General features: G+C 60.5%; 1 protein-coding gene across 1 annotated transcript; it reads right to left on the bottom strand.

Moving 5' to 3' along the window:
* Window positions 1-59: 59 nt before the first annotated feature.
* CCDC9 (coiled-coil domain containing 9) lies at window positions 60-20,264 on the bottom strand. Its single transcript, XM_060257815.1, has 12 exons — window positions 20,061-20,264; window positions 10,722-10,835; window positions 10,498-10,632; window positions 10,153-10,407; window positions 9,988-10,071; window positions 9,630-9,806; window positions 9,089-9,288; window positions 8,868-8,914; window positions 8,472-8,598; window positions 8,240-8,333; window positions 7,640-8,054; window positions 60-400 (listed from the first exon to the last, which is right to left on the bottom strand). Exons 1-12 carry the CDS (start codon window positions 20,262-20,264, stop codon window positions 60-62), a joined length of 2,193 nt encoding a protein of 730 aa, XP_060113798.1.
* Window positions 20,265-25,430: the final 5,166 nt, after the last annotated feature.

Here is a 25,430-nt window from a genome sequence, read left to right as displayed (position 1 = left end):
TCCGGCAGCGCCGTCAGACTGCTTCGGGCCGGGCAGGATTCGAACGCAGGGCCCAGGCGTCAGCAGGCGCAGCCGCCTCTCGCGGGGGAGGGGAGGGGGTCAAGCGGCCTTCTCCGGCTGGCGGGCGCCAGGGCTGCTGCCTCGGTGCGCGCTGGGCGGTCGGGAGGCGCTGCGGAGCCGGCCAGGCCTCCTCCGGGGGCGGGGGGGGCGCCGGTGCCGTTGGCCGCCGCGGCGGGGGCCCAGAGCAGGCCGTAGTAGAGGACGAGGAGCAGCGCGGCCAGCGAGACGCACGCCATGTAGGCGCACACCGGAGCCAGGCGCAGCCAGCGCGCAGCAGCCCGCCCCCCCTTGCCCGCCTCCCAGGCCTCCCCGGCGCCCGGCGGCAGCGGCGGCTTCATGGCTGGGCAAGGCAACACGCAGGCGCCACCAAGCAGAGGGCGGGCTCCCGGAGGTCATCCAGCCCGTCCCCTCCCAAATAGGGCGCTGCCGGAGCTGGCTGCAGAGCCCGCGTCCTCCGTGCAGCCCTGCGGGATGGATGAGACCCCCCCACCCCACCCAGGGGCCCTGCAGCCCGGCGGGCATCCTTGTCTCCTAAGGGAGGACACCGCGGCAGAGAGGCCCTGGCGCTCTTCCCGAGCTTGCCTCCCGCCGGGAGAAGGGAGTCCCAGGGTGAGGGTCTCTGCGCCTAGCTGGAGGAGGCCTCTGGCTACCAGCCCCTGGTCCCTCCTCCACAACCTTCCTCCGGGGGCGGGGTGGGTGAGAGCCTTCTTCCCGCCCCAGAGGGACCAGAAGCACAATTTACACCCCTTCTGGACACAGCTCCACAGAATCAGAGACTTGGAAGGGACTTCCCGCCTCATCTGGTCCAACCCCCTGCACAATGCAGGGCATTCAAACATACCCTGCTCCACTGCAGAAGACCGCCCAGCAACCCCTCCAGGATGCCTGGCCAAGCTAGCCTGGAGAGAAACGGGTGGGTGGGTCAGGAAGGGCCCGAGGACCAAGCACAGCTGCAACCCTTCCTGCCCTCCCTCCCCCCCCCTCTTCTGCCAAAGTTCCCAGGATCAGCATTGCTGCCAGGTGGCCCTGAGCCTGTTCCCACCACCTCCCAAGGAAGCCTCTTCCACTGAGGAACTGCTCTCATCATCAGAAAGTCTGGCTCACTGTTCAGTCAAAAAGTCTTGACAATTTCCACCTGTTGGTTCTGTCTGGTCCGACCTTCTGGGGCCACAGAAAGCAACTAAGAACATAAGAGAAGTCATGTTGAATCAGGCCAATGGTCCATCCAGTCCAACACTCTGGGTCACACAGGGGCCAGAAAACAAAACAAAAGCTATCTTGGTGGCTACAATGTCAAGTGAGATCGAGATTTCGAAAAGATAAAGAAATAGGTTTTGGGAATTCCGACTCTGATCTAGATTTGATTTTGGAGTCTAAACAAAAATTAATTGCCAAGGTATATGAATGGCTGCTCCAAGCCAAGATGCAGGATGAAGTGGTGAAAGAAGCCTGGATTAGATGGTTGAAAGACTTTGGTTACAATATAGATCTGGAAGAGTGGGAGAAGCTATGGAAGCAGAATATGAAGTTAATAAAACCAGCAGACCTCAAAGAAAATGTGTATAAAATGGTTTATAGATGGTATCTCACTCCAGACAGATTGGCAAAAATATATCCCTCTTACTCCAATAAATGTTGGAAATGTACCGAAGTCAAAGGTTCTCTGTTCCATATATGGTGGCATTGTAAAAAGGCCAGGAAATATTGGACACAAGTCAATATCTGGATTCAAAAAATTCTGAAAATACAAGTAAAGCATGTTCCGGAACTGTATCTCATAAACATTTGCAGACAAAATTTACCAGCGACCAAGTTGAAATTAGTGTTGTACATAGTTACAATTGCCAGAATCTTATATGCTAAGTACTGGAAGGAGGACAGAACTCCTAACAGAGAAGAATTTATATCTAAACTTTTTGAAACGGCGGAAGCAGATTTGATGACCACCCGATTAAGAGGTGGTAATGTGCAGAAATGTCGGGAGGAATGGGACCCTGTATATGACTGGGTTAAAAACAGAGGTTATGATATATGATAGGTTTTGATATATGATATATGACATATGTTATATGATATAAGACATATAAAAACAGAGTATATCAGGATAATGTATAGATGAAGCATTGAACTGTGTAATGCTTTTATGTTTAACCCCCCTATCCCTCTCCAGTGTGGGTGGTTGGTAGTTGGTAGGGGATGATGTGGTAGGGAGTAGTATGTATATTGTGTTGTGTATTGTGTTGTTTTTTATGTTATATGTTTCATGTTATTAGTGTGTTAGCATTTTGTTATGTTTGTAGTTGATTTTTAGTAACAAAACTTTAAAACTTAAAAAAAAAAAAATAAAAATAAAAAAAAAAAAGAAAACAAAACAAAACCCAGGTGCCATCAGGAGGTTCACAAGTGGGTCTAGAAGCCCTTCCACCTTGCCCCCCCCCCCTCCCAAGCACCAAGAATACAGAACATCACTGCCCCAGCCAGTTCCAATAATATGCTGTGGCTAATAGCCACTGATGGACCTCTGCTCCATATTTTTATCCAATCCCCTCTTGAAGCTGGCTGTGCTTGTGGCTGCCTGCACTATCCTCTCTAGGACAGCCCTTCAAGTCCTTGAAGATGGTGATTGGATCACCTCTCAGCTGCCTCCTCTCCAGGCTAGACATGCCCAGCTCCTTCAGCCTTTCCTCAGAGGCCTCCTCACCATCTTTGTTGCCCTCCTCTGGACACATTCCAGCTTGTCTATATGCTTCTTAAATTGTGGTGCCCAGAACTGAATCGAGGGGAGGTCTAACAAGAGCAGAGTAAAGCAATACCATCATGTCATGTGATCTGGACACTTTCCTTTTATACCCTTAGAACAGGGGTGTCAAAAGTGACCCCAAAGGGCCCCCATCAGGCCGGCAAACAACTCACTGTCATTTGCTTCCTTCTCTCTCTCGCTTCTTTGTGCATTACAGCTTGCTTTGCCAGGCTTGCTCAATTGTGCAGGAGTTACAGAGCAAAGCCTGTTTTCTCCACTGGCTGACCAACACATGAAACAACTTATGTACGAAAGCTCACAATGCCCAGCCATTTTGTTTTCCCATGTCTTAAGCTCAAAGCACTGACCATGAGATTTCTGTAATGAATGCCATTAAATCAAACGTAGCTTTGCAACTTAGAGAAACGCCCAAACAACACCTGAACAGCCTACTCAAGACTGGTACAGCACAGGCAGTCTTCAGATGCTGACGCAACCATTCCAAGGAAGACGGGTCAGTTATCGCATTGTGAAAAAATATTGCAAGAGTGCTATTCTTTTAAGCATGCTTTATTTTAAGTTTTAATTTAAAAAAATATTTGTGTTTCTATCCTTTATAAGGCTTATATCTCCACTACCTGCCATTACATTTCATTATACTCGTGGGCCGGCCTGACAAGTCTCCTTTGTGTCAGATCCAGCCCTCACAACAAATGAGTTTGGCAGCCCTGCTAGAAGTTCACTGATTCCTGGATCTTGAGCAGCACAAGACGTTTCTCTCTCTCTCTTTCTTTCTTTCTTTGCAGAGGCTAAAAGGACTGAGGCAGATTTTGCAATTGCTAGGGATCTCCGGATTCTTATCACAGAGTAAAAGAGTCAGAGGTTCTGGAATAGGGGAGGGGTATTATTTATTATTATTATTTATTCAACTTAATGAATTGTCCCATCCTAGCTGGTGCCAGGCTCTGGGCAATGTACAACAGAGAAATGAAAATACATACAGGTAAGTCGACAAAATCAGTTAGGCGAAATAAAGGCTGACCCGAGGCCATTCCAGCAGCTGCAAGTGGAGGAGTGGGGAATCAAACCTGGTTCTCCCAGATAAGAGAACTCTGGCTGACCCGAGGCCATTCCAGCAGGTGCAAGTGGAGGAGTGGGGAATCACACCAGTTCTCCCAGATAAAAGAGCTATGGCTGACCCAAGGCCATTCCAGCAGCTGCAAGTGCAGGAGTGGGGAATCAAACCCGGTTCTCCCAGATAAAAGAGCTATGGTTGACCCGAGGCCATTCCAGCAGCTGCAAGTGGAGGAGTGGGGAATCAAACCCGGTTCTCCCAGAGAAGAGAGCTCTGGCTGACCCAAGGCCATTCCAGCAGGTGCAAGTGGAGGAGTGGGGAATCAAACCTGGTTCTCCCAGATAAGAGAGCTCTGGCTGACCCAAGGCCATTCCAGCAGGTTCAAGTGGAGGAGTGGGGAATCAAACCTGGTTCTCCCAGATAAGAGTCTGCGCACTTCACCACTACACTAAACTGGCTCTTTGGGTGCAATCTGTCAACCAGTTACAGATCCACCTAACAGTCATAGGAGTCAAACTACATTTCTTAACTTGTCAACAAGAATATTATGTGGGACCTTATCAAAAGCCTTACTGAAATCCCCTTTCCCCCCTTCTTGAAGATGGGGACTACATTTGCCCACCTCGTCTTCCAGCACCTCACCTGTTCTCCAAAATTCTCAGAAATTACACCCGCAAGCTCTTTTAGTACTCTTGAATGCAGTTCCCCTTGCCCCGAGAAACGAGGTGTTGATGTGCTACCCCTGGACTGATCCTAGGCTGCAACTCCCTGCCCTCGTCGTGTGTCTGCACTTGTCACGTCCAGCTGTTTCCCTGACCCCCCCCCCTCAAAAGTAGGCAGGGAACCTGCCTGTCCCCTTCATTCTCTTCCCCCCCTCCCAATCCACAGAAAGGGAGGCAGAGGGCTTTATTATACCAAGGATTCTTTTGCACACCACCGAGAGAAGCCACAGAAGCAGAGGGTGCAAAGAAAAGTCAGGAAAGCCCCGGCCTCTCCCCCCCTTCCTGCAGCCACACCCACCCCTTCCAAGAGGAGCAGGAAGGAGAATAAAACTGGGGGGGGGGCAGGGTTGAAAGGGAATGAGCCAAGCCACCCCCACCTGCTCTGCAGCACAAGCAAAGGAGACACACCCTTGGCTCAGGGGAGGGGCCTTCCCCCCACAGGGTCTGGAGGCCACCTAGGAGAGAAGCACAAGCCACAGCCTTAGCTTTGGCCATGTCGGTTGGGGTGAAGGGGGGCAGCCACAACCCCCCTCCCGCTGCAGCAAGAGATGTGAAAGTCTTGTAGAAGATGGAAGCAGACAGACGGGCTGGATCCTGCTGCCCTCCGACGGACGGTCAGTCAGCCTCCTGTTATGGGGGGGAGCATTCCTGGCAGCAGGAAGGTTCTCAGTGCACCACTGACCGCTGAGGCTTCAGACCTGGGCTTTCTCCTGGGGGGGGGGGAGGCAGGAGGGGAGAGAAAGAAAAATGACAATGCAGGTGCTGACTGCTGAACCAAGGCCCCCGGAGTAGACATGCCCCTGCACTCCCCCACCCCCAGCAAGTTCCCTATGGAAGCCGAGAACCCCCCTCCCCCCCACCAAGGGGCCCAGCTGCAGAGGGAGGAAAGGGCTCCTCGACATCTGCCTTCTGCACCACCTCTCAGTGGGCTGCTGCTGCACGGAGGTCAGCCAGGAGAGAGGAACGCCACCGCCCGCCCCAGGTTGGAGGACCTAGCGCAGCAGAGCCCCCCCCCCCTTTAGTGTTTGCCCCTCTGCCGGGCAGCTGTGGAGGCTCTGGCCCTTTCATTTAGAGGACAACCACACATCAAAATTAGGACAATCTATTTCTGACCAGAAATTTCCTCTCCACAAAGCCCAGTGCACGCCCCTCACCCTCCCAGCCCCACCCGCCTCCAGCCAGAGGGTGAGGGGCGGGGGCTTCCCCTTCAACGCTCTGCATCTGCCCAAGACTGGCATTGGTCTCCCTCTTGCAGAATCGTAATTATAACATGTTTGGTAAACTCTGATGAATGTTAAAGAAGTTCTGGGGGGGGGGGGGTGTCTCTAGCCTTGTCGGATCAATTTGCACCTGTATTGATCTGCCAAGTTTTTGCCCGAGCCGCCCTGAGCCTGATTCGGCGGGGAGGGCGGGAGAGAAATCAAACCAAATAAATAAATAAAATAAACAACTTTCTATTTCCCTTTCCCCTGTTCCCCCTACCTTGCTGGAAAACTAATAAAAATTTTCCAACATGGATAAAATAAATAAATAAAAAGGGTTAAATAAAACAATTCAGCAACTTCTCTGTTTATTCTGCTAGGCCCAGCTTTGGTGTCTGGTGGATGCTGTTTCCTTCTGCTGCAAAAGGGGAGTTTCTCTCTTTCTCTGTCCCCCCCACCTCCCTCAGAAGATGATATTGGATTTATATCCCGCCCTCCACTCCGAAGAGTCTCAGAGCGGCTCACAATCTCCTTTCCCTTCCTCCCCCACAACAGACACCCTGTGAGGTAGTTGAAGATAATGGATTTATATCCCGCCCTCCACTCCGAAGAGTCTCAGAGCGGCTCACAATCTCCTTTCCCTTCCTCCCCCACAACAGACCCCCTGTGAGGTAGATGAAGATATTGGATTTATATCCCGCCCTCCACTCCGAAGAGTCTCAGAGCGGCTCACAATCTCCTTTCCCTTCCTCCCCCACAACAGACCCCCTGTGAGGTAGATGAAGATATTGGATTTATATCCCGCCCTCCACTCCGAAGAGTCTCAGAGCGGCTCACAATCTCCTTTCCCTTCCTCCCCCACAACAGACCCCCAGTGAGGTAGATGAAGATATTGGATTTATATCCCGCCCTCCACTCCGAAGAGTCTCAGAGCGGCTCACAATCTCCTTTCCCTTCCTCCCCCACAACAGACCCCCTGTGAGGTAGATGAAGATATTGGATTTATATCCCGCCCTCCACACCGAAGAGTCTCAGAGCGGCTCACAATCTCCTTTCCCTTCCTCCCCCACAACAGACACCCTGTGAGGCGGGTGGGGTTGAGAGGGCTCTCACAGCAGCTGCCCTTTCAAGGACATAGTCTCAGAGCGGCCTACAATCTCCTTTCCCTTCCTCTCCCACAACAGACACTGTGTGAGGTGGGTAGGGCTGAGAGTGCTCTCCCAGAAGCTGCGCTTTCAAGGACAACTCTTGCGAGAGGCCATTCCAGCAGCTGCAAGTGCAGGAGTGGGAAATCAAACCTGTTTCACCCATGTAAGAGTCTGCACACTTAACCACTGCACCAAACTGGCTCTCAGAGCCCAGGGGGACAGGGAAGACGCTGGTGGGGTTAAGCCAAGGGGGCTCAACCTCTTCAAGAGCCACATTCCCTGCAGATCTTATGCCCAGTGGGTCACAGTTCCTTTTGGGCAAGCAGAGCCAATGAGAACCGCGAACGCATTTCTCCTGGGGGGGGCCTTCTGAAGAGCACCCTCCCCTCCCATCGCATCTGAAGGAGGCCCCCCTGGGAGGTGGAGGGCCAGGAGGGGGGAGGGGGGGCCACAGCAGCAGCCAAGGTAGGAAGCCCAAAGGGGGGGGGGAGACAGCAGGAGGTCCTTGCCCAGGAGCTGGGGGGGGCAGGAGAGCAAACTGAAACGCACCCGTTGGACGTCTGGGGCCTCTGCCATGCCGCCGCTGCCAGGTGCCAGAGCGGGAGCTGAAGGGGAGAGAGGGAGAGCTTCAGGGCGGGGCCAAGCAAGGCCCCCCCCACCCTGGCCCCTCCCACTAAGACCCCCCCAATCACCTTGCTCTCCGGGCTCGGGGGCTGCCCCCCCCTCAGGCGGGGGGCTGTGCCACTCCTCCTCCCCCGTCTCTTCCACTGGGGCTCCAGGAGGGGGCGCCACAGGTGGCAGGAGGCTCTTGGTGCAGTCGGTCCGGGGGGAGCTCAGCTCCATCTCCTCCCCCCAGTCAGAAACGGGCTGGTACCCCTCAGCCGGCGAGAAGGGGGTCAAGGGCTTTGAGGTCTCCAGCTCAGGGGGGGGCATGGCGAGTGAGAGCGGGGGGGCCTCCTCGGCGGGGCGGGAGGGGGGGGCCTCTTCCTGGCCGAGGCTGCCTTCCTCCTCCTCCTCCTCCCCCTCACTCACGTCCTCCCACTGGTCTTCGTCCTCCTCAGGCGGCCCCCCCGCGTGGGTCGAGGCGGGCAAGGCAGGCGGCTCCTCCTGGGGAAGGGACAGTGGGGCAAGAGGTCAACGCGGAGCACGCAGGGTGGGGGGTCATCTGGGTCCCAGCACAGCCTCAGGCCACACTGTCGAGCGCTAGGCCCAGAGCCCCCTCTGTGTCCTCGGGACCCAAACAGCGTTTGCAATGGGAATGGCAGAAGAAGCAGCCCCCCGGTCTGCCTCACCTGCTGTGCTGAGGCTGCACCAGACTTCACCTCAACCGGGCGGGCTGGATCCAGCTCCTCCTCCTCCTCCTTCTCCCAGCGATTGTCATGCATGCTGGAGGGGACAGGTGGAGTCCACCATCAGACCTACCCTGAGCCTGGCTCAGAGACAGCAGGGCAGGGCGAGGCGTGGGGTGGGAGCCCCCCAGGAAATGCCAGCCCTCCCCTCGGTTGCCCCTCCCCCCTGCCTCACCTGTATGGCTTGCTGGGGGTGCCCCGTGCGTACCCACGCCCTCTGCCCTTCCTGCGCCGCTCTGGCCGCCGGGGTTCCGGCAGGAAGGCCCCGAGGGTGGGCAACTTGGGGGGGCGCCTAGACTCATCTGAGAGAGGAGGAGGCAGACAGGCTTTAGTCCCTCTCTGCCTCCCAGCCAGCGGCCCCACCAGCATCCAGAAGCAGCCCGTCAGGGGCTGGCTGACCATCCCCCCGGCAGCACCCGCCTGCCCCTTGGCATGTGCACAGGGTCCCGTCCCCCCCCCCGGACAGTTCCACCCCCCGCGTCTCTCCAGAAATGGCCACTCTACTGAGCAGTTCCCCCAGGGCACCTCCCCCCGTGCCAGCCCCCCCAACGTCTCCCAGGGCTGTCCTCACCCTGCTTGCTGCCCGGTGGCCCTCCAGCCTTGGCTCCCTCCTTAAACCTGCAACCAAGGGGGGGGGGGGGGAGAAAAGATTCTGTGCAAAGGAGCCCCCAGGAAGCCCTGTGGCCAGTGGAAGCTTTCAGCAGCGCTGCCTACCCCCCCTCCCTTCACAGAGCCCGCCCCGCAGCCATCCGTCCAGCCAGTGCTCCCCCCCCTCCTGCCTCAGGCCCCTACATGGTGTCCATCTTCTCGGCGTCCCACTCTCGGCGCCACTCGCCTGTGGCCTGCCGGTGCCGGGCCAGGCGCTCCCGGTCGATCTGCTCCCGCTCCTGCTTCCAGCGGATGTATTCGGCCCGCTCCCGGCCCGTCATGGAGAGCGTCATGTCCATGGCCCCCTCCTCCTCCCTCCGCCGGCCACCGCCACCACCACGGCCCTGGAGGGAGGCAGACGCAGGTGAGGACGGGGAGGGGGGCCTTCTGGCCACACCTGCCCCTGAAAGGCCAGCTGGACCCCCTCAGGCCTGGAAAGCCCAGAAGGATTAGCCCTAAGAATTTGGACAAGAGACCCCTCCGCCCCCCCCCCCCGAAGCCCAGGGCTGCTGTACAGAGCAGAGGCAACCAAGGGCAAGCCGCCTCCACGCTTCTTCTGCCTTCAGCTTTGACAGCAAGAAAAGAATGACTCCCCTCCTCCTCACCAGGGAAAGGGCTCTGGAGAGCAGTTGCAGAGCCACCCCCCACCCCCACCCATGTTGCCAGACCCCTTCCCAGCGCATACCGGAGGGGGCCACGCCTTGCCTTGCTCCATCCCAGCCTTGACCTTGTCAAAGTCTGCTCCCCCCCAGTTGCGGGTGTGGCGCCGGCTGCCCTCCCGCCGGTCCGACTCTGTGAAGGGGCCACTGCGCCGGGGGTCGTCCAAGAAGTTGCGCACGGGGTTCTTCTCTTGCAGCCCATCCTGCGGAGCAGCCAAAAGCCCAAGAAGGCGCGTGGGGGGGAGAAGAGACTCCCCCCACCCAGGGGTCCAGCCCGCCCTGTGGGGAGCCTGGAAACGGCAGGGGGAGGGGGAGTGCACTTGTTGTGTCCCCAGGGACCGCGGACAGGGGGAAAACCCGTTTGTCTCAGGGCCCAAGACTCACTCGCTGGCTCCGCTCATACTCCGCAATCTTTTCCATCTCCTCGTTCATCTTCTCGATGTTTTGCCGCCGGCGCTCTTCCCATTCCTGGAGAGGGGAGAAAACTTTGGAAGGAGTCCTTTTCTGGCTGGCTGGCTGTGCAGCATTTGCTCCAGGCGGGGGCCTCACCTTGGATCTCCTGTCTGGTGCAGCGTCTCCTGCAGGGCCTCCTCGTGGCCTCCAGCCTCCTCGTCCCCGCTTGCTGACCCCCACGCCGTCTCCCTCAGCCCCTTCCGAGCCAGGCTGTTCTGGGAGGCGTTCTGCCCGTGGGGAGATCCTGTGTGGACCGACCCCTCCACGGACCGAGCCCCGGGCGTTTGGGTTGCTGCGTGACACTCGGTGGGAGGGAGGGGGTTTCCGCTCGTTGCTCACCACGCGCTTTTCCTGGAGGGGGGAAAGAGCAGAAGCCCTGGCCGCTGAGCCCACTTCCCTGAGCCTGCAAGGGAGCGTTCCCTCCCCCCTGCCCCTGCTCACTTCCGGGGCCAGCACGACCTGCACCGTCAGGGTCTCCGCGTGCCTCGGGCCCTCGGCGGGAGGGGGGCCTCTGCGGGGCGCGGCGGTCACAGCGATGCCTTCCTGCTCGGCCTTCCTGCGGTCCTCCTCGATCTCCTGCGGGGAAAGGGGGGGGGGAAGCCAGATGAAGCAGGGCGGACGCCCCACACCCGGGCCGGGCGGGGAGGGGAGGGAGGGGGGCGCACCTGGTAGCGCTTGATGAGCGCCTGGTTCTTGCGCCGCAGGGCCTCGATGCGCTTGTCCAGCTCGGCGTCCTTCTCCTCCTTGGACTTCAGCGCCGCCGACTGCAGGGGGGAGGGGGAGGGGAGGGGGTGAGAGCAGCACGCGGGGGGGCGGGGGGGCTCTCGGGCCGGGCTGCCCCCTCCCCCCTCCCCTCCCCCTCCTCACCATCCTTCCCGCGGGGGCTCTGCGCGGACCCCCCCCAGGAGAAGCAGGAAGCGCCTCCAGTCCGCCCCCTCCCCACGTGGGCGCCGCTTCCGCTTCCTCCGCTGGCCCCGCCCCCGGCCCCGCCCCGCCCGGAGAGGGGAGGGGGAACCTTGGACGGGGCGGGCCCTGGGAGGAGGGAGACCCGGCTGGGCGCTCCCTGCAACCCCGCAGCAGCCTCCCCGCCCCCCAAAAGAGCCCCACAGGCACAGACCGCTCCCAGGGGGGCGGGAGCAGCATAGGGGCACAGGCCCCCCCCAGCGGCCATGAGTCTCAAGGTCTACACGCGCAGCAGGGGTGTCAACCATGCGGCCCGAGGGCCCCATCCGCCCCCGCCTCCCCCGCCAGCAACTGGTGTCGCCCGCTTGCTTCTCCCTTTCTCTTGCTTCCTTCTGCTGCACAGCTTGCTTTGCAAGGTTTCTTCAATCGCGCAGGTGCTACAGAGCAAAACCTCTTTTCTCAATCTCCTGAGATTCCTCCCTTGGGGAGGAAGGGGGGGACGCAGAGCTTGCTTTGCCAGACTCTCAATTGCACAGCAGAGCTACTGAGCCAAGTCTTTCCTCCTTCTGTTGGCTGAGGCTCCTCCCCCTTCTTATCCCCCGGGGAAGGAAGGAAAGAGCCAGAGCTTCCTTCGCCCAGTTCCCTGGATCCCAGGAAAGAAATACAAAGAAAGCACCTTTAAGAACAATGAATGCTAATGTTTTAAGCAGGTTTATATATATTTAATTATGTTTGTGCATGTTCTTTATAACGTTTATATCTATGCGACCTAATTTTAAATAGCTACACACATGGCCCAGCCCAGCAAGGTCTCATTTCGTTTGTTAGATTGCTCAAACCCCAACCTAGGTCCCAATCCGCCAGAACTGAAGCAAGACCAGTAAAGAAATAAATCATGTCTGGACCACGGATGCTCTGTCCTCTTGGTGCTCGGGGGCGTGGGACAGTGCGAGGGTTTCTAGAGTTCTCCCCCACAAACACACAATACACCTCCTGATAGCCCCTGGGTTTGGAAGAGTGTTGGACTGGAGGGGCCACTGGGCTGATCCAACATGGCTTCAGTTATGTTCCTAGTGTGGGGCAGGGATGCTCTGTATGTCTTGGTGCTTGGGGGGGCAGAGAGTGTTGGACTGGAGAGGCCACTGGGCTGATCCAACATGGCTTCTCTCATGGTCTTACATCTGGGGCAGGCATGCTCTGTCTTCTGGGTGCTTAGGGGGCACAGTGGGAGGACTTCTAGTGTCCTGGCCCCACTGATGGACCTCTTGGGGGCCCCTGGGTTTACTGGCCACTGTATGTACAGAGTGTTGGACTGGAGGGGCCATTGGGCTGATCCAACATGGCTTCTCTTATGTTCCTAGTGTGGGGCACGAGGGCTTTGTATGTCTTGGTGCTTGGGGGAGCAGAGAGTATTGCACTGGAGGGGCCACTGACCTGATCCAACATGGCTTCTCTTGTTCCTAGTGTGGGGCAGGGGTGCTCTGTATGTCTTGGTGCTTGGGGGGGGCAGAGAGTGTTGGACTGGAGGGGCCACTGGGGTGATCCAACATGGCTTCACTTATGTTCCTAGTGTGGGGCAGGGGTGCTCTGTTTGTCTTGGTGCTTGGGGGGCAGAGAGTGTTGGACTGGAGGGGCCACTGGGTTGATCCAACGTGGCTTCACTTATGTTCCTAGTGTGGGGCAGGGGTGCTCTGTATGTCTTGGCGCTTGGGGGAGCAGAGAGTATTGCACTGGAGGGGCCACTGACCTGATCCAACATGGCTTCTCTTGTTCCTAGTGTGGGGCAGGGGTGCTCTGTATGTCTTGGTGCTTGGGGGGCAGAGAGTGTGGGCCTGGAGGGGCCACTGGGTTGATCCAACGTGGCTTCACTTATGTTCCTAGTGTGGGGCAGGGGTGCTCTGTATGTCTTGGTGCTTGGGGGGGCAGAGAGTGTTGTACTAGAGGGGCCAGTGGGCTTATCCAACGTGGCTTCTTTTAATTTCCTAGTGTGGGGCAGGGGTGCTCTGTATGTCTTGGTGCTTGGGGGGGCAGAGAGTGTTGGACTGGAGGGGCCACTGGGGTGATCCAACATGGCTTCACTTATGTTCCTAGTGTGGGGCAGGGGTGCTCTGTTTGTCTTGGTGCTTGGGGGGCAGAGAGTGTTGGACTGGAGGGGCCACTGGGTTGATCCAACGTGGCTTCACTTATGTTCCTAGTGTGGGGCAGGGGTGCTCTGTATGTCTTGGCGCTTGGGGGAGCAGAGAGTATTGCACTGGAGGGGCCACTGACCTGATCCAACATGGCTTCTCTTGTTCCTAGTGTGGGGCAGGGGTGCTCTGTATGTCTTGGTGCTTGGGGGGCAGAGAGTGTGGGCCTGGAGGGGCCACTGGGTTGATCCAACGTGGCTTCACTTATGTTCCTAGTGTGGGGCAGGGGTGCTCTGTATGTCTTGGTGCTTGGGGGGGCAGAGAGTGTTGTACTAGAGGGGCCAGTGGGCTTATCCAACGTGGCTTCTTTTAATTTCCTAGTGTGGGGCAGGGGTGCTCTGTATGTCTTGGTGCTTGGGGGAGGGGGCAGAGAGTGTTGGACTGGAGGGGCCACTGAGCTGATCCAACATGGCTTCCTTTAATTTCCTAGTGTGGGGCAGCGGTGCTCTGTATGTCTTGGTGCTTGAGGGGGCAGAGAGTGTTGGACTGGAGAGGTCACTGGGGTGATCCAACATGGCCTCTCTTATGTTCCTAGTGTGGGGCAGAGGTGCTCTGTATGTCTTGGTGCTTGGGGGGCAGAAAGTGTTGGACTGGAGGGGTCACTGGGGTGATCCAACATGGCCTCTCTTATGTTCCTAGTGTGGGGCAGGCGTGCTCTGTATGTCTTGGTGCTTGGAGGGCAGAGAGTGTTGTACTAGAGTGGGCAGTGGGCTTATCCAATGCGGCTTCTCTTACATTCCTAGTGTGGGGCAGGCGTGCTCTATAGGTCTTGGTGCTTGGGGGGCAGAGTGTTGTACTGGAGTGGCCAGTGGGCTTATCCAAAGTGGCTTCCCTTATGTTCCTAGTGCGGGGCAGGGGTGCTCTGTATGTCTTGGTGCGTGGGGGGGCAGAGAGCGTTGTACTGGAGGGGCCACTGGGCTGATCCAACATGGCTTCACTTATGTTCCTAGTGTGGGGCGGGGGTGCTCTGTATGTCTTGGCGCTTGGGGGAGCAGAGAGTATTGCACTGGAGGGGCCACTAACCTGATCCAACATGGCTTCTCTTGTTCCTAGTGCGGGGCAGGGGTGCTCTGTATGTCTTGGTGCGTGGGGGCCAGAGAGTGTTGGACTGGAGGGGCCACTGGGTTGATCCAACGTGGCTTCACTTATGTTCCTAGTGTGGGGCAGGGGTGCTCTGTATGTCTTGGTGCTTGGGGGGCAGAGAGTGTGGGCCTGGAGGGGCCACTGGGTTGATCCAACGTGGCTTCACTTATGTTCCTAGTGTGGGGCAGGGGTGCTCTGTATGTCTTGGTGCTTGGGGGGCAGAAAGTGTTGGACTGGAGGGGCCACTGGGTTGATCCAACGTGGCTTCACTTATGTTCCTAGTGTGGGGCAGGGGTGCTCTGTATGTCTTGGTGCTTGGGGGGCAGAGTGTTGTACTGGAGGGTTCACTGGGGTGATCCAACATGGCCTCTCTTACATTCCTAGTGTGGGGCAGGGGTGCTCTATATGTCTCGGTGGTTGGGGGGGGGCAGAGAGTGTTCAACTGGAGGGGCCAGTGGGCTTATCCAACGTGGCTTCTTTTAATTTCCTAGTGTGGGGCAGGGGTGCTCTGTATGTCTTGGTGCTTGGGGGGGTAGAGTGTTGTACTGGAGGGTTCACTGGGGTGATCCAACATGGCCTCTCTTACATTCCTAGTGTGGGGCAGGGGTGCTCTATATGTCTTGGTGGTTGGGGGGGGCAGAGAGTGTTCAACTGGAGGGGCCAGTGGGCTTATCCAACGTGGCTTCCTTTAATTTCCTAGTGTAGGGCAGGCGTGCTCTGTATGTCTTGGTGCTTGGGGGGTAGAGTGTTGTACTGGAGGGTTCACTGGGGTGATCCAACATGGCCTCTCTTACATTCCTAGTGTGGGGCAGGGGTGCTCTATATGTCTTGGTGGTTGGGGGGGCAGAGAGTGTTCAACTGGAGGGGCCAGTGGGCTTATCCAAAGTGGCTTCCCTTATGTTCCTAGTGTGGGGCAGGCGTGCTCTGTATGTCTTGGTGCTTGGGGGGTAGAGTGTTGTACTGGAGGGTTCACTGGGGTGATCCAACATGGCCTCTCTTACATTCCTAGTGTGGGGCAGGGGTGCTCTATATGTCTTGGTGCTTGGGGGAGCAGAGAGTATTGCACTGGAGGGGCCACTGACCTGATCCAACATGGCTTCTCTTGTTCCTAGTGTGGGGCAGGGGTGCTCTGTATGTCTTGGTGCTTGGGGGGCAGAGAGTGTTGTACTGGAGGGGCCACTGGGGTGATCCAACATGGCCTCCCTAGTGTGGGGCAGGGGTGCTCTGTATGTCTTGGTGCTTGGGGGGGCAGTGTGTTGTACTGGAGGGGCCAGTGGGCTTATCCAACGTGGCTTCTCTTACATTCCTAGTGTGGGGCGGGGGTGCTTTGTATGTCTTGGTACTTGGGGGGGCAGAGTGTTGTACTGGAGAGGCCAGTGGGCTTATCCAACGTGGCTTCTCTTACATTCCTAGTGTGGGGCAGGCGTGCTCTGTATGTCTTGGTGCTTGGGGGGGCAGTGTGTTGTACTGGAGGGGCCAGTGGGCTTATCCAACGTGGCTTCTCTTACATTCCTAGTGTGGGGCGGGGGTGCTTTGCATGTCTTGGTACTTGGGGGGGCAGAGTGTTGTACTGGAGAGGCCAGTGGGCTTATCCAACGTGGCTTCCCTTATGTTCCTACTGTGGGGCAGGGGTGCTCTGTATGTCTTGGTGCTTGGGGGGCAGTGTGTTGGACTGGAGTGGCCAGTGGGCTTATCCAACGTGGCTTCTCTTACATTCCTAGTGTGGGGCGGGGGTGCTTTGTATGTCTTGGTACTTGGGGGGGCAGAGTGTTGTACTGGAGAGGCCAGTGGGCTTATCCAACGTGGCTTCCCTTATGTTCCTACTGTGGGGCAGGGGTGCTCTGTATGTCTTGGTGCTTGGGGGGCAGTGTGTTGTACTGGAGTGGCCAGTGGGCTTATCCAACGTGGCTTCTCTTACATTCCTAGTGTGGGGCAGGAGTGCTCTGTATGTCTTGGTGCTTGGGGGGGCAGAGAGTGTTGTACTGGAGGGGTCAGTGGGCTTATCCAACGTGGCTTCACTTATGTTCCTAGTGTGGGGCAGGGGTGCTCTATATGTCTTGGTGCTTGGGGGGCAGTGTGTTGGACTGGAGTGGCCAGTGGGCTTATCCAACGTGGCTTCTCTTACATTCCTAGTGTGGGGCGGGGGTGCTTTGTATGTCTTGGTACTTGGGGGGGCAGAGTGTTGTACTGGAGAGGCCAGTGGGCTTATCCAACGTGGCTTCCCTTATGTTCCTACTGTGGGGCAGGGGTGCTCTGTATGTCTTGGTGCTTGGGGGGCAGTGTGTTGTACTGGAGTGGCCAGTGGGCTTATCCAACGTGGCTTCTCTTACATTGCTAGTGTGGGGCAGGCCTGCTCTGTATGCCTTGGTGCTTGGGGGGGCAGAGAGTGTTGTACTGGAGGGGTCAGTGGGCTTATCCAACGTGGCTTCACTTATGTTCCTAGTGTGGGGCAGGGGTGCTCTGTAGGTCTTGGTGCGTGGGGGGCAGAGAGTGTTGGACTGGAGGGGCCACTGGGCTGATCCAACGTGGCTTCACTTATGTTCCTAGTGTGGGGCAGGCGTGCTCTGTATGTCTTGGTGCTTGGGGGGGCAGAGAGTGTTGTACTGGAGTGGCCAGTGGGCTTATCCAACGTGGCTTCTCTTACATTCCTAGTGTGGGGCGGGGGTGCTTTGTATGTCTTGGTACTTGGGGGGGCAGAGTGTTGTACTGGAGTGGCCAGTGGGCTTATCCAACGTGGCTTCCCTTATGTTCCTACTGTGGGGCAGGGGTGCTCTGTATGTCTTGGTGCTTGGGGGGCAGAGAGTGTTGTACTGGAGGGGCCACTGGGGTGATCCAACATGGCCTCCCTAGTGTGGGGCAGGGGTGCTCTATATGTCTTGGTGCTTGGGGGGGGCAGAGAGTGTTGGACTGGAGGGGCCAGTGGGCTTACCCAATGCGGCTTCTCTTACATTCCTAGTGTGGGGCACGCGTGCTCTGTATGTCTTGGTGCTTGGGGTGCAGAGAGTGTTGTACTGGAGGGGCCACTGGGCTGATCCAACGTGGCTTCTCTTACATTCCTAGTGTGGGGCAGGGGTGCTTTGTATGTCTTCGTGCTTGGGGGGGCAGAGAGTGTTGTACTGGAGTGGCCAGTGGACTTATCCAACGTGGCTTCTCTTACATTCCTAGTGTGGGGCGGGGTTGCTTTGTATGTCTTGGTACTTGGGGGGGCAGTGTGTTGTACTGGAGTGGCCAGTGGGCTTATCCAACGTGGCTTCTCTTACATTCCTAGTGTGGGGCAGGCGTGCTCTGTATGTCTTGGTGCTTGGGGGGGGCAGTGTGTTGTACTGGAGTGGCCAGTGGGCTTATCCAACGTGGCTTCTCTTACATTCCTAGTGTGGGGCAGGGGTGCTCTGTATGTCTTGGTGCTTGGGGGGGCAGAGAGTGTTGTACTGGAGGGGCCACTGGGGTGATCCAACATGGCCTCTCTTACATTCCTAGTGTGGGGCAGGAGTGCTCTATATGTCTTGGTGCTTGGAGGGGGGGCAGAGAGTGTTGTACTGGAGGGGTCAGTGGGCTTATCCAACGTGGCTTCACTTATGTTCCTAGTTTGGGGAAGGGGTGCTCTGTATGTCTTGGTGCTTGGGGGGGCAGTGTGTTGTACTGGAGTGGCCAGTGGGCTTATCCAACGTGGCTTCTCTTACATTCCTAGTGTGGGGCGGGGTTGCTTTGTATGTCTTGGTACTTGGGGGGGCAGAGTGTTGTACTGGAGTGGCCAGTGGGCTTATCCAACGTGGCTTCACTTATGTTCCTAGTGTGGGGCAGGAGTGCTCTGTATGTCTTGGTGCTTGGGGGGGCAGAGAGTGTTGTACTGGAGGGGTCAGTGGGCTTATCCAACGTGGCTTCACTTATGTTCCTAGTGTGGGGCAGAGGTGCTCTGTATGTCTTGGTGCTTGGGGGCGGGGGCAGAGAGTATTGTACTAGAGGGGCTACTAGGCTGATCCAACGTGGCTTCACTTATGTTCCTAGTGTGGGGCAGGCGTGCTCTGTATGTCTTGGTGCTTGGGGGGGCAGTGTGTTGTACTGGAGTGGCCAGTGGGCTTATCCAACGTGGCTTCTCTTACATTCCTAGTGTGGGGCAGGGGTGCTCTGTATGTCTTGGTGCTTGGGGGGCAGTGTGTTGTACTGGAGTGGCCAGTGGGCTTATCCAACGTGGCTTCTCTTACATTCCTAGTGTGGGGCAGGAGTGCTCTGTATGTCTTGGTGCTTGGGGGGGCAGAGAGTGTTGTACTGGAGGGGTCAGTGGGCTTATCCAACGTGGCTTCACTTATGTTCCTAGTGTGGGGCAGAGGTGCTCTGTATGTCTTGGTGCTTGGGGGCGGGGGCAGAGAGTATTGTACTAGAGGGGCTACTAGGCTGATCCAACGTGGCTTCACTTATGTTCCTAGTGTGGGGCAGGCGTGCTCTGTATGTCTTGGTGCTTGGGGGGCAGTGTGTTGTACTGGAGTGGCCAGTGGGCTTATCCAACGTGGCTTCACTTATGTTCCTAGTGTGGGGCAGGGGTGCTCTGTATGTCTTGGTGCTTGGGGGGGCAGAGAGTGTTGTACTAGAGGGGCCAGTGGGCTTATCCAACGTAGCTTCTCTTACATTCCTAGTGTGGGGCAGGGGTGCTCTGTATGTCTTCGTGCTTGGGAGAGGGGGCAGAGTGTTGTACTGGAGGGGCCACTGGACTGATCCAACGTGGCTTCTCTTACATTCCTAGTGTGGGGCAGGGGTGCTCTGTATGTCTTGGTGCTTGGGGGGGCAGAGAGTGTTGTACTAGAGGGGCCAGTGGGCTTATCCAACGTAGCTTCTCTTACATTCCTAGTGTGGGGCAGGGGTGCTCTGTATGTCTTCGTGCTTGGGAGAGGGGGCAGAGTGTTGTACTGGAGGGGCCAGTGGGCTTATCCAACGTAGCTTCTCTTACATTCCTAGTGTGGGGCAGGCGTGCTCTGTATGTCTTGGTGCTTGGAGGGCAGAGAGTGTTGTACTGGAGTGGCCAGTGGGCTTATCCAACGTGGCTTCTCTTGCATTCCTAGTGTGGGGCAGGGGTGCTTTGTATGTCTTGGTGTTTGGGGGGGCAGAGAATTCAACTGGAGGGGCCACTGGGGTGATCCAACATGGCCTCTCTTACATTCCTAGTGTGGGGCAGGGGTGCTCTGTATGTCTTCGTGCTTGGGGGAGGGGGCAGAGTGTTGTACTGGAGGGGCCACTGGACTGATCCAACGTGGCTTCACTTATGTTCCTAGTGTGGGGCAGGCGTGGCTTCACTTACTGGAGGGGTCAGTGGGCTTATCCAACGTGGCTTCACTTATGTTCCTAGTGTGGGGCAGAGGTGCTCTGTATGTCTTGGTGCTTGGGGGCGGGGGCAGAGAGTATTGTACTAGAGGGGCTACTAGGCTGATCCAACGTGGCTTCACTTATGTTCCTAGTGTGGGGCAGGCGTGCTCTGTATGTCTTGGTGCTTGGGGGGGCAGTGTGTTGTACTGGAGTGGCCAGTGGGCTTATCCAACGTGGCTTCTCTTACATTCCTAGTGTGGGGCAGGGGTGCTCTGTATGTCTTGGTGCTTGGGGGGCAGTGTGTTGTACTGGAGTGGCCAGTGGGCTTATCCAACGTGGCTTCTCTTACATTCCTAGTGTGGGGCAGGCGTGCTCTGTATGTCTTGGTGCTTCTGGGGGGGCAGAGAGTGTCGGTCTGGAGGGGCCGCCGGGCTGATCCAACGTGGCTTCTCTCATGGTCTCCCGTGTGGGGCAGGGGTGCTCCGTCTTCTGGGTGCTGGGGGCGCGGGGGGGGGGGTGTTGTATGGGCTGACCCACCATGGCTCCTCCTTGCGTGCTCTTAGGCTGGGGGCAGGGGCTGTGCACCTGAAAGACCGGGACGAAGCCGGGCCCCGCAGCCCCCAGGGCGGGCAGAGCAAGCGCCAGACGCCCGTCCTCCTCCTCCCCGTCTTCGGCGGCTGCTGCTGGGCGGGTCGGCAGGCAGGGCAGGAGGCGGGGCTGGGCTGCTGGCTCTGTTTCCATGGCAGTTGTTTTTCCTGCTGGGATGGCGGGCGCTGATTGGTCGCCGCTGCTGCCGGGGAAGCGTGGGTTGGCCGGGGCGGGACTCCGCGGGCTGCGCTCGAGCTCCCAGATTGGCCGGCGCCTCTCGCTGTTTCCAGGAGGGGCGGGAAGAGGCGAGGGGAATCCCCGCGCTGAGGTCAGGGAGTTTCCCACAAGCCCCCGCGGCCAGAGGGATGCTTCGGGCGCCCCAGGAAGGCAGCTGCCCCAGCCCAGCCAAGCGCATCCCACCCGCGGCCCGAGGGCCAGAGCGGGGCCGGGCGGAAGGCAGCCTCCGCCGGCTGCCCTCCTCACCCTGCTTGGCTCTCCTGCCCTGCCCTGGCTGTAGCTGTGGCAGCAGCAAGCCCCCTGGGCGCTCGGCTCGCGGAGGGGAGGCAGCCAGAGCCCCTGCCCCGCTGCTGCTGCGGCTGCAGATGCCCGGGCCGGCCGGGGGCGGGCCTCCTCCTCCTCCTCCCGCAGCCAGCCAGCCAGCCGTGTTGCCGTGGCGTTGCGGGCCTCCTCGGCGGCGCTTTCCTCTGGAAACAAGCGCCCGCTCCGAGCTGAGTGGCTGCGCGCAGCCCTGCCTAGCCAATGGGAGTGCGGCGGCGCCGGGATGCCGGGAAGCGCAGCCGAACCAGCCCCCTTGCTTGGCCCGGCTTCTCCCGGAGGGGGCCCACTCACTCCAGGCCGCTTCTCTCCGGCTCCTCCTCAGGGCCCTTGGCTACGGGGCAGCAGCTGGCCCGGGCAGGGCGGCCACCCGGGGCGGGGACTGACTGACGCTGGCCTGGCCCCCATCCCGGACTCAGTTTCTCCCAGGCAACGCTCAAGGGCCCCCTTCGCCCCAAGGGCAAGGACTACGCTGCTGGGGAAGGCGGTCAGGCCGCTCCAGTCCCCAATGCGTTGGGAGGCAAATCCTGCTTCTTGGCCTGGTTTCCTCGTCCGTAAAAGGAAAGCAACCGTGGCTGGCCAGGCCTTCCTGCTGCCAGGCTCTTTGCAGGGGGAGAGCTTCTGGCTGCTCTTCCCCGGGGCCGTGTGTGTCGCCAGGAGACTGGCAGGGGTGGCCGGACGTTGTGCCTGACCCCAGGTCACCCAGCTGCCTTCACACCACGGGGGGGGGGAGGGAGAGAAGGCCCTGGCGCCCCCACCCCCCTGGGCCTGCCGCTGGTCTGGAGCGATGGGCGTCGCCGCTGTAGCCCACCTCCCTGCTGCCCCCAGCAGGACCTCAGGCGGGTCACCATCCTCACCCCCTCCTGGCCTGGCTCTTCCGCTGGGCCTGTGCGCGCAGGGGCTCCCCTCTCCCCTGGCCGGCGGGTGGGGGGTGGGCAGGCAATGTTGCTGCTGGTGGGGCCACTGGCGGGCGGGCGGGGGGGGCTCCTGCGGCGGGGCTTGGCTGTGCAGCGCCCCCTCCCCCCCCGGATGACATCATCGCCAGGCGTGCCTCCGCCGCTGAGTGGCCGCGCCGCTGTCACTGGGCAAACTCACCTCGCGCCGCGGCGGCGGCCAAGGCGGCTCCTGCTGCACCCGCCTGCGCCGCGCCCTCCCGCCCGCCCGGGCCCGGAGAGGCGCCTCGCCCGCCCCCTCCCCTCCCCCCCCCCGGCCAGCAGCAGCAGCAGCAAGGGGGGCGGGGGAGGCAGGCAGGCTGAGGGGGGCGCTGGAGACAGCCGCCGCGCGCTGCCATTGGCTGGGCCCCGCCTGCCCGCCCTTGCAACGGGGCTCTCGTTGGCTCGGCCGCCTCTCCGCTCCACTCAGCCAGCCAGCCAGCCAAGCGGCGTCGACCGGAGGGGGAGGAGGAGGGCGGCCGGCCAAGGGCACGGGGTCGCCGGCCAGGGGCTCCTGCTGCTGCTGTTGCTGCCCGGCAGAGTCTGCGCCCGGAGCCCGCCCTGCCGCCTTCCCGCCCCCCGCATCCCATCTCACCCCGGCCCTGCCTGCAGTGTAGGCCACCCCCGACGGAAGGAAGCGGGAACTCTCTCCAGCTGGCCGCCCCCTCTGCCAGTCAACCCGCCCCCCGTCCGTCGCAGCCAGCCTTCCTGCCCCCCACCCCGGTCTGTCGCCCGTCCTGGCCCCCCGGCTGCGCGGAACGACCCCGGACACACACACACACCCCTCCCCGCTGGAGCTGCCTGGAGAATGACCGACTGACCCCCAGCGGAGGCCCCTGTGGGCGGGGGAAGCGCCTCCTGGAAATCCCCCGCCCCACCTCTCACCCACCCCCCGCCCCTCCACCTCACGACAACCCCGCCAGGTAGGCCAGGCCGGCTCCAAGCACTACACCTGCCGGCGCCCTTCCCCTTTCCGCAGACCAGAAGGGGGCCGGAGGACGCATTGGGGGAGGGGAGGGCGGCCGCCCGTCGGGGGTTCCCCGGCGCTGCACAAGCCCCAACTTGCCCCGGCGGGCGGGCGGGGAAGGAGGGGGCGGGGCTCCGTGACGTGGCGGGGGGCGTGGCCAGGCTGGCTCTGCAGCTGGCGGAGCGCGCCTCGCCGCGAGTTTCTGGCAGCCGCAGCTCCAGCCGGGTGGTGGCGGATGGTCGGTGCTGCTGCTGGTGGCGCGCCCCGTCCAGTCCAGTCCCGCCCCGTCCTCGCTCGCTGCCCGCTTGCCCGCCTGCCCGCCCGCCCCCAGCCGCCCCCGGAGGGTTCATGCAGCTGCAGTAAGTGCCGCGCCAGCCCCAGAGGGGCGCCGTCGGGGGGCGCACGTGGCTGCTGCGGAAGGCGGGGGGGGGCGGCGGCTCAGGGCGTTGTCGGGGGAGGGGGCGGCGCGGGTTTGTTTACAAACAGGGGGCGGGGGCGGGGCGCCCCCAAGGCAGAGGGCGGTCGGGGGCGCCCGCGGGAGCCGCTGGAGGTGAGTGACCGCCGCCTTCTCCTCTTTTTCCTGGGCAGATCTGCGCGAGCGCCATGGCCAGACCTCTGCCGGACGGGAGCCGCGCTGAGCCGACCGCTGCTGCTGCCGCTGCGCCCGGGAGCCGCGGGGGCTTCGCTCTGGGCGGGACGCTGGCCCTGCCGCCCCCCCTCTGCCGGAGCCCGACGGCGACAACGGCCACGCTGGCCCTGCTGCCGCCCGGCCTGAACTGCGCCCTCTGCCCCGCCGGCGCCGGCCCGCTGCCGCCCCGCGCCCTCTACCGCTGCATGCGGGGCGCCCAGCCCCCCCGCACGCGCCCCGCACCGCCGCCCCACGGTAAGAGGAGGGGGCTCCGTCTGGCGGGACCTCCCCGCGACCTCTCCTTCGCCGCCGGGGGAGGGGGCCGCGTGCCAGAGCCGCGCCTTCCCGCGGCATCTTCCCCGGCCTGGGCAGGTGCCGCCGGGCGATGGAGGGAGGGGGGCGTCCATCCAGGCGTCCCCCGCTGCCCTTCCCCCGAATGCGCACTTTTCGCCCTCCCCGGGTGCCGGGGCGGGGCGGGGGACCAGGAGCCGCGTCCTGAAATGCTCCGGTGCCCACGAGCGCCGCTCCCTCCCCCCTCGCTGCTCTGCACCTGCCCGCCTGGCCTGAGCGCGCTTCTGGCCTCCTTGCTTCCTAGAGAGCCCGGCGGCCCTGGAGAGCAGCCCCCCGCCGGAGCCCCCCGCCCGCCTCCCGCCGAGCCTCCCGCCCAGCCTGGAGCAGACCCTCGGCGCCCGCCTGCGCCTCCTCGGAGACCGCTTCCACCGAGAGCGCCAGCAGCAGCAACAGGTCAGCCTCCACGCCCCCCCCCCCTCCTCGGGAGAGGGGCGCCCCTGCAGCCTCCCTCTGGCGTGCTCCCGGCTGGGCTGGGCTGGGCAGGGCGCGGCGGCTGGCGCAGCACCTATAAATAGCCCGCGGCGGGGATGGGAGGCCGGCCCAGCCAGAGGGGGCAGCAAGTTGGGCTCTCCCTCCCTCACCCGGCCTGCTTCTCTCCGCAGAGGCCCGGCTGGGAGCACTTCTGCCACTTCCTGCTGCAGCTGCTGGGCGTCTTCTACAACCTGCCGGCGGAGGGGGGCCGCCTGGGCCTCGGCCCCAACTAGCCCCCCCCCCCGCGCTCCTGCCTCCTGCTGGCCAGGGGAGGGGGCAATCCGCCCGCCCGGACTTGCCTGCTGGACACGCCGCGGGAAGGCAAGGACTCGGGGCCGCCGCCGCTGCTGCTACCGCCGCCTCCTCGGCCCAGGGCGGCCCCCCCCCCCCCCCGCGAGAGGAGGCGCTCCGGCCAGCCGTGCCTGAAGTTTTAGCACTACGAGAATCCTGTTCCTTGAGCCTGTACAGACGGGGCAGCCCCGCCGCCGCAGCTCTTCCTCCAGCAAGAAAGGCCAGCCATGGGAGAGGGGGCGGGGCTGCCGATGTAGATGGACTTGTGTATAGAAGGGGGGGGGGGGGGGTATTGGGCTTCTGTACATAGACACCTTGGTGCTACCTGTACATACTTGAGGGGAACTGTCTGTTCCTGGGGGGGGGGGGAGGGAGAATTTTGTATGTTTCCTTTTCAATAAAACTGGACAGAGCCAATCTGCAGCATTGAAGGCCTGCCTTTTCGGGAAGGGGGGGGTGACTGCTTCATCCTAGGGTGGGGGTCAGTCTTCTACTCTCTCATGTCCAGAGAGCTAGCCCGTCCTCCTCTCCCCAGACTTCCTGAAGCAGGAGGCCGAGAGAGGCCCAGCTCTCTTGGCACGAAGGGCAACAGGGCCATGGAATGCCTGGCCCCAGTGCTGCAGCCACCCCACAGAGCGTCCCCCTCGGAGGCAGAGTGGGTGGGGAACTTCCTGGGGGAAGGTCTCAGAGGGGGAGGAGGGTGCAAAAGGGAAAGGTGATCTTAGGTGGCCTTGAGAGAGGCCCTGTCCATCTTGTCTGCGGAGGTGCTCCTGGGCCTGTGAGGGGTGGGTGCAGAGGCAAGGCAGGACTGGCCCCTCCCCAAGGCGTCCCATGGGGTGCAAGGCCAGAAGGGCATGCGCCAGGACTCCAGGGGACGACTGCTTCCATCACGTTTGGGGGGAGTCAATGCTTTCGAACTTGAGAGCTGTGCACTGTGCGTGGGGGGGGGGGAGGGGGGGCTCAACACCCTGCAGGATGATTCCTTCCAGGTCTAGGCTTCCACGACTATTCCAGGGTCAGCCCACAGGGGGACTGTGCTGACTCGCTGGATGGATGCAGCATTTCCCAGACGCACACGCCCATTCCACATAAGGTGGCAACTGAGCCACTGCCTGAGAGACACG

This window comes from Heteronotia binoei, chromosome 17 (assembly GCF_032191835.1).
Source record: "Heteronotia binoei isolate CCM8104 ecotype False Entrance Well chromosome 17, APGP_CSIRO_Hbin_v1, whole genome shotgun sequence".
In the NCBI taxonomy this organism is placed as follows: Eukaryota; Metazoa; Chordata; class Lepidosauria; order Squamata; family Gekkonidae; genus Heteronotia; species Heteronotia binoei.
The sequence above is the reverse complement of the archived record's forward strand: the minus strand, read 5'-3'. Positions and strand labels throughout refer to the sequence as shown.

What these genes read in the sequence shown, in the direction of transcription:
- CCDC9 (XM_060257815.1), bottom strand. Translation starts at nt 20,264, where the DNA reads ATGGAAACAGAGCCAGCAGCCCAGCCCCGCCTCCTGCCCTGCCTGCCG. An exon ending in AGGTCGTGCTGGCCCCGGAA is followed by an intron (nt 10,408 to 10,497) that starts GTGAGCAGGGGC and finishes TCCCCCCTCCAG; the next exon opens with GAAAAGCGCGTGGTGAGCAA. An exon ending in AGTATGAGCGGAGCCAGCGA is followed by an intron (nt 9,807 to 9,987) that starts GTGAGTCTTGGG and finishes GCTGCTCCGCAG; the next exon opens with GATGGGCTGCAAGAGAAGAA.